The sequence below is a fragment of the Notolepis coatsorum genome (genome assembly GCF_963971535.1).
Source record: "Notolepis coatsorum genome assembly, chromosome: 7".
NCBI lineage: Eukaryota > Metazoa > Chordata > Actinopteri > Aulopiformes > Paralepididae > Notolepis > Notolepis coatsorum.
In genome coordinates, this window is record NC_140171.1 from 114,276,145 (window position 1) to 114,284,102 (window position 7,958).

General features: G+C 51.4%; 1 protein-coding gene across 1 annotated transcript in view; it reads right to left on the reverse strand.

The window, feature by feature from the left end:
* The window catches only part of LOC311232249 (insulin-like growth factor-binding protein 4), a 112,104-nt gene that overhangs the window by 104,118 nt on the left and 28 nt on the right, over positions 1–7,958 (reverse strand). The window contains 3 exon segments of the mRNA XM_084318989.1: positions 7,059–7,092; positions 7,094–7,122; positions 7,125–7,958. The exon segment at positions 7,125–7,958 is cut by the window's right edge and continues 28 nt beyond it. Coding sequence (XP_084175115.1) covers positions 7,059–7,092; positions 7,094–7,122; positions 7,125–7,416 — 355 coding nt within the window. The 5' untranslated portion in view covers positions 7,417–7,958.

A 7,958-nucleotide genomic window follows, 5' to 3' on the forward strand; every position in this document is an offset into this window, starting at 1 on the left:
TAGCCGAGGCCAGCCCCTGTACTCCAGCCTCTGTCACCCCGCGGCTTAAGCGACCAATAGCGTCAGTGCAAGCCCGAGATGGCGGAGTGCTGAGTGACAGCTCGGCTGACCAAAGACCCCCAAGCTCAGGGCCGCTACATTACCCCCCCACAACTAAGTCTCTCGCCCCGAGAGACGAACCAAACCCACCCACAGTCCACAAAATTACCCCCCCCCCCCCCCCAGAAATGCTGGGCCAGCAGCTAGCCACACGACGCTTCCGGTGGCTATAGCCTAACCACCGGTTACGACGCCACGCTCACTGCTAGCCCCGACGTGCTCTGTTGGTTACCGGCTGCAACCCTCTCTGTCAGGCCCCAGGAGACGACAACCACCAAATGCTCCTTTGGTTCACCAGGTTGCTCACGTCCTCCTGTTCCAGACCGACAGTGAGACACCCTCCCCAACAGAGACAGTCTTGCTTCCCACCCCAATACCCGCTAAACCCAGTACTCAAATCCCCACAGTACCCAACACAATACACCACACTTTACAAGGGTTTTCTTTTCTTTTCTTTCTTCATTCAGTATAACCCATTCATCCATCATAGTCTCTGCCTCCCCCCTTGGGCCCATACTAAGTCCCTTAGGTGACAAGGACACTCTGCTATGCCCCGGCGAAGGGAGAGGACACGCTGCTGGGTCCTGGTGAAGAGGGAGGACTCCCTGCCTCACCGCTGGATCCTGTGACGGGAAAGAGCACTCTGCTGTGCACACCAGAGAGTTCCATGTAATCGTGGCTCTGCATCCGGCAGAGTTCCATTTCACCATGGCTCTGTACCATGTGGCAAATATCCCTATGTCCCCCGGGTCCGGCCTTCTAGGTCGCTCTGTGGTGGCTCCCCGGGTCTTTCGGCGTCTACTCTGCTGGGCCTGCCATCGTGCCATGGGCGCCGCCATGTTTGTGTACCTCGCTGGACACCTCTGACCTCCGTCCAGCGGGAACCGGGGCCCCACGAACCGGCATTGGCCTGCCTCGGCCGGCGTATAATTTTGCAAACTGTTCTTTACACTCCATGTCCGTGTCACCCGACCGCTCCTCACCGTCTTCCTCTTTTCCCTTCTTAATGTTAACGGCGCCGGCTTCCATTTCTGCCATGCTAAACCTGATGCTAACTGTAAGCTAAGCTAGGCTACTCTTCATTAGCCGAATTTTTTCTTCTGACACCAGTGTACCATTCTCCGTTATTGACGACTCACCGACTCAGGGGGGTTAGTTCTCACGTTGTTGTTTATTACAGTCTCTGGTTTACAGCATACAACCTGGGTGCATCACCTCTCGTTGTTCCCAACAACTGCCTCTGAACTTCCCATACTGCTGTTAACTAACCAGAGAGAGAGCACGCTGGGTGCGACACCCTCTTATACCTTTAGCCGAGGCCAGCCCCTGTACTCCAGCCTCTGTCACCCCGTGGCTTAAGCGACCAATAGCGTCAGTGCAAGCCCGAGATGGCGGAGTGCTGAGTGACAGCTCGGCTGACCAATGACCCCCAAACTCAGGGTCGCTACAATATGTTGATATGGGTAAGTGGATTGCAACACCTTATGTAAACAGCTTTGTTCTTTTTATCATTGGGATATTTCTTTATGTTCTATTAAAGGGGAATTCCACCACAAAGTAACATTAAACTCATTTACCCGAAAACAATAATTGGGTAATTTACGTTTCCTCAACCCTCTCTCTCGATCAGCGCACTCTCTCTCGCCAGGTCATCGTAACCAGAGGTAAATGCTCAAACTCTCCACTCTGTGTGTGTTTGTGAGGAGCGTTGACCTTTGAATGGTGTTGTCTGACGCCCACTCTTTTTTTCCCTGTGGTGTAGTCCTTTGTAAAGCCAGAAGCTGGAACATGTGCAGCAGTTTATGAGATTCTGTGAGATTTTATACCAGAGATACCAGAGAGGCAATGTCCCCTTGTGTCTTGAATCTTAAAAGAAAACTCCAGAGCTTCTTTGGATACACCCAAAAGACTCTGTTTCTGAAGATTCAGATATGCATAGTAAAAACCGTGAACCGTGCCTTCATATGAAACTGTCATTATTACCATTTTGAAGTGATTTAGCTTGTTTTGGGAAGTGTTCAGAATCAGAGGCCTGAGCAAAATTACGAGGAGGAAAAAAGAGCAATTAAAGCAACATCACTACCCACGCCAACAGTAACATTACGCTCATTTAAGACCGTTTTGATCGGAATATATTTTCTGTTTCCTGGCCCATTTGTGACGTCATTGAATTACTTGTTTCCGTACAAACAAATATTTGACATTTACAAAGGGCATAGATTAACATTGATGAAAACCGCTCAAACAATACCCATTACATTACCCAAAGGCCCAGATGTTATCAATACTAGTGCAATGTTCCAGGCAACATGGAACAAGTCAATTTGAATAGCTTTCACATCATGAAATCACTGTGGCCTTTGGGGGTCCATGTGTCGTGTCCAGGACCCATCCTTTGGTGTTGTCCACATTGGATTGTTTGTGGATATCTCTACCTCCACAGCTCCGGCGCCAGAGGGGACTCTGTAGCCCATGGATAGAGGCAATTAGTTAACGTTAATCACATTTACTCCTGCATAGAAGACCCAGCTGTACAAATGCGCCGCATAACCCAAAATAAGCAAATACATACCAGGGGACATCTGCTAGGAGTGGGGGGCAAAATCCTTATTTGGCACCATAAACTTTTAATCAGTTCATAACTCAAGACAATGTGATTTCTTGACAAGAGTTCTTCCTTGCAACAACACAAGAGGACAGAGGGTCTATACAGGTTAGCGTGTTGGTTTCATGTGGACCTGTAAGTCACAGTAGACTGTGCATAGTTAAAGGGGAACTACACCCATTTTCAGAATCATCAGACCTATGGCTTTAGGGCAGTCCAGAATGTTAATGAATGTGAATAACTTTCCCAAATCCCAAAATTAGAGTAGCTAAAACTCCAAATTGGTGACGCCATCAAGTCTGGAGCTGCTCCATAGACAATGCATTGGGAGAGATGGTAAAGGTGACACTGAGAGCACCCCGGGGAATGTTCTGAGTTCATAGGTACAGTTTCAGTTTCAGACCACTACTATAGAATAACGGTAATTTGGGTATTTAAAAAAACATTCTATGGGTTCCACAAAATCAGTCTTGCATTCACTGTCAACGGAGCAGCTCCAGACATTTACACTTAATGACAAGTTTGAGACTTGGTTTTCTGGCTTCATGAGAGAGTAGCTCACAATCACACATATTGATTGAACTTTCCTAGGCCATGGAAATAAATATTGGAATTCGTCACATGTCTCTTTGATGTCCATTAGGCGTTGTGGGTCTTTCATACTGACATCGGTCTCTGTTAGTAAATATCTGTATCACAGTTACAGGAAGCATTTGAATATGACACCAAGCGAGACTTGGCCAGGATGTTGGAGCGGGTGCCAACATGCATGATGATGTAAAGATAGAGAGGGTTTCTAAGAATGGGATATTAAGGAGCACCGGGGAAGCTGCCCTATGGGCCCGGACATGTGACACAGAACATTGCTTGCCGTTGCCATGGAAATTGACTTTAAGAATAGCCGCACATTTGATGAATCTTCGCAAGTAAAGGACCGTTGAACGACACTGTATTTAACCACGGGGGAAAGGGAGCTGTGATTTTACAGTATATACCATCCTAACGTGTTTACTTGTGTTTGTTGTTGTTGTAGATTTGTCTTTGCATTAGAAGCAACATATTTGCCCAATCATCTGCTGACCAAAACCTCTCTTGCTTTACCCGTTTGTCCGCACACCCGCATTCACTTTGACCGCCGGTCCCACCTCTTTCTCTATCACAGTGTCCTTTTCTTCCTGAAACCTCTGTTTGTTTTTTTTAAAACCCTCTTCTATTTTTATCTAGCATGTTCACTGTTGCTAGGACTGGGCTGGTGTGGGACATGTCTTCTGGAGAAGCACCCCTGGTTTAATAATGCATCAGAATGGTGAATGTGCCACAAAGGAACTCTCCTCATACTTCTGAGGTTTCTCCTCCCACACACACACAGCACATGCACGCACACGTACACGTACACACACACACACACACACACACACACACACACACACACACACACACACACACACACACACACACACACACACAGCTCCCCCTGCCTCTCTGAGTGCCTCTCTGGTGCAGGGTTTACATTGAACATTCTTATACAGGGGATTGTGAGCCACTGCTCAGGAGTATTGATGTACAGTGAGGTTTATTGACTACAGCTTCTCTGCTTTGTTATGACAGAGGCGCGGAGGAGCGCTGGAGACGCAAACAAGAACTCCAAACACTAACAACAAGAACTTCTAAACACTCAGAAACCTTCAATCCAATCATCACCCCCCCCCCCCCCCCCCCCCCCCCACATCAGGGGAATGGAGCAGATAATCCCCCCCCCCGCCCCCACCGACCCACCCCCACCTCCCATCTCCTACCCGGCCCGCCCGCCAACACCTCTAACCCAGTTCTGTCCCGTCCTCCATCAGACAACAGAGACATCAAAGCTGTTCAGTAAACAAGGTTTAGGAAGATTATCCAGCACGGATGGACCGACGGAGTCTTCCTTTTTTTATCGAGCTCTAAACAGCTTTCCCCTCTCGTTCTGATTCCGTTTAGTCACGCTATGTGCAGAGAGGGCCTAACCTACGCTGGCTTGGCCCCTGCACACAGCGAGCGAGCAGAAGGCTCTCATTTCCACTCTGGCAGCCAGAGTGCCGATGAGCTCATCCTCATAGAGGAGCTGGACGCGGTGGGCGATGCGCTCGAAGGCTTGAGAGGGTGGGAGGGGAGGGGGGGGGGGGGGGGTGGCGGTGCACCCTAGGCCGGGGGAAACAGATGCTGCAATGGAGAGAGAGAGTCTCTGGGAGTTTTTATGTCAAGTTAAGTTGATCCAAAACTTTTTGCTGTTCTGGCACTGACTGACAGTCGAATGCCATTACTAATGACCGTCCGGGAGCCCAGGCGCGGTGGAAGCAATGCCGGGCCAATTAGCGGACTATCTGGAACAAATGAGAGAGCCGCTCGTTTTAACGATTGCCTTCTGAAACCCAAATGGTATAATGGAAATTACCACCATGACAAATGGTCCATGATCCCCCCCCCCTTGGGAAAGCAAAGGGAGAGAGACAGTAAGAACAGTGTCATCCACACCAGGAGCAGCAGAGGAAAGAAGTTGATGTCTAAGAAGGAATGAGCTGCAACAGGAAAAGCAGGTAAGTCGTACAGTATTAGACGTCCCCCCACGTTAAAGTGGAAACAGATTTTCTTGCTTTGTAAGAAGAATGCAAATACAGAGAGAGAGAGAGAGAGAGAGAGAGAGAGAGAGAGAGAGAGAGAGAGAGAGAGAGAGAGAGAGAGAGAGAGAGAGAGAGAGAGAGAGAGAGAGAGAGAGAGAGAGAGAGAGAGAGAGGAGAGGGGTGGGGGGGTGGTTGAACAGGAATAAGACGTCTGCTCAGAAGACTGCGATAAAGACATCTCCAGGAGAAGAGGAGTCAGACATCTGCAGTAGGGAGGAGGAGGGGGGAGAAGGGGGAGGGAGGAGGAAGAGGAGGAGGAGGTGGAATGGGAGCATCCGTGGAAGAGCACCAAGTGAATCACTGATTGCAGAGGAGCTCTAATAGCCCCAGACTGGCCGCACTCCATTATGGAGTCATTTTATACTGCAGACAGGCAGCTTTTATTACCTCCTCTCATTACACACACACACACACGCGCGCACGCGCACACGCACACGCACACACACGCACACACACGCACATGCACATGCACACACACACCACGCACGCACACGCACACACCACACGCACACACACACACACACGACACACACACACACACACATACAACACACACACACACACACATACACATGCACACACACTCTCTGCACTTCCCCCTGCATTACATGGCTACCACTATGTATATAGGACCAAGAGAAGACAATTTGCCGCACATACAAAACTATTGATTTGACTCTCTTTCTCTCTCTCTCTCTCTCTCTCTCTCTCTCTCTCTCTCTCTCTCTCTCTCTCTCTCTCTCTCTCTCCCTCTCTCTCTCTCTCTCTCCCTCCAAATCAAACGCATGAAAAGAACGTAGTCAGAGCCACTGCTCTCACTCAGACACACACACACACACACACACACCACACAGTCTCGGCAGACATGCAAACACATACAAGCCGCTCACAGAGCGTGCATACAGCCTTACGTGCGTACACGCCCACCCCTAGCTATCGCCACAGTGCTCGTCTCTGAGCCCGCTCTGCGTCTGGTAGTAGCAGGGGGGCCCTTTCACAGCCAGCGGCCGGCCGGGAGACAGCGGAGGGACTGTGTGAGCTCCCCCCGTCAGGCCATGCGTGAGAGGAGCTGGTGTGTGTACTCTAGTTCGGGGCTTAGCCGAGATTAGGGTAACAAGCAGCGCATTGTCACACCCCACCCTGACGGGCTCAGGTAAGGCCAGGGAGCAGGGAGAGAGAGAGAGAGAAGCGAGAGAGAGAGAGAGAGAGAGAGAGAGAGAGAGAGAGAGAGAGAGAGAGAGAGAGAGAGAGAGAGAGAGAGAGGGAGAGAGAGCATTCTGGTGTTACCCGGCCCACACGGTCCCACCAGGAGACGGGGTGAACAGAGAGAGCCCGGTGCGATGATGGAGACACCTCTTGGACCGTGACTACATGTGGTCATTACGTACGCAGTGATACACACCTTCTAATCTGACATTAGAGATTCGAAAAGTATTCAACTCGACGTTATCCCTACTGTGGCTTCATTAAGGTGTTACCCCCTTACTCATGCGCTCACATGCAGTGGACTCTGGGTAGAAGTGTCTTGGCGTTGTGTTTCGTGACGCAAGACAGAGAGTTAACATCAGGGGGGGGGGTGTTGACCTCTGATATGGCAGCCTTATCAGACAAAGGAGGTCGGTGATCCCCGTTGACACACAGCCATGTCCGAGGCACGGACCCCTCCCCCGACCCGACGACCTTGTTATATCTCTCACCTGAGTTCTCCTCCACCTCCCTCTCGTCGGTGCACCACCCCCTGGCCGTGCATCAGCGAGTGCAGGGCCTCTCCACACCGCGCGGCGGGTAGCAGCGGAGCCCCGTGCCACAGCGGGGGGAATAGACGCCACAGTGCGCCCCCTTGGCCAGGGCACAGGTGGGGCAGCAGCCGCAGCCCGGCTCGCGCACCGTCTCCTCGCAGCCGTCCGGCAGGCGGCAGCTGGCCAGGCGCTCCTCGGAGCACACGGGGCAGCGGATGGCCTCCTCCGCCAGGCACAGCGTCGCTAGTGACAGGGCACCGACCGCCCACAGGCCCCAGCAGGACGGCGCCACCGCCGTGGCCCCTCCACGGACCATGACAGCCCCAACACCTGCTCTGTCCTTTGGATTATGGTCACTTGACTTCCCTCTCTTTTTTGCGCGTGGCACGGGGTTTCGCACGCGTCGACTTCTGTGTCTGTTCTTCTTCTTCTTCTTAAAGAACGAGGGTGTTGAGAGGAGGTCTTTGTCCACGGAGGGTCTTTGATGTCGCCAGCCGGTTGGTGTTTCAACCAAGATTACAATGACTCTGCTGTGCCACCGCCTCCCCTGTTCCCCTGCTTGGATTTCACAGCACAAAGATAGAACTCTACTCCTCTCCTCATGTGCTCGTTTCGAGAGTCTTTACTCGTTTTGGAATCAACTAGTGTGTGGAATTAACACAATGGCAGCGTCCTGCCCACTGTGTCCTGCAGGTGAGTCCCTCTGTGTTCTCTTCAAGTCCACTCCGGTCAGAAGAAGTGCACACGCTGGCCCCCCCCCCCGGCAGCTGGCGCGCAACAGCGGTCTGCTCTGCCAGTGCTGAGACGCTCAGGCTGGGATCAAACAACAGTCTCTTAAGTAACGAGCAGCGGCTTCCT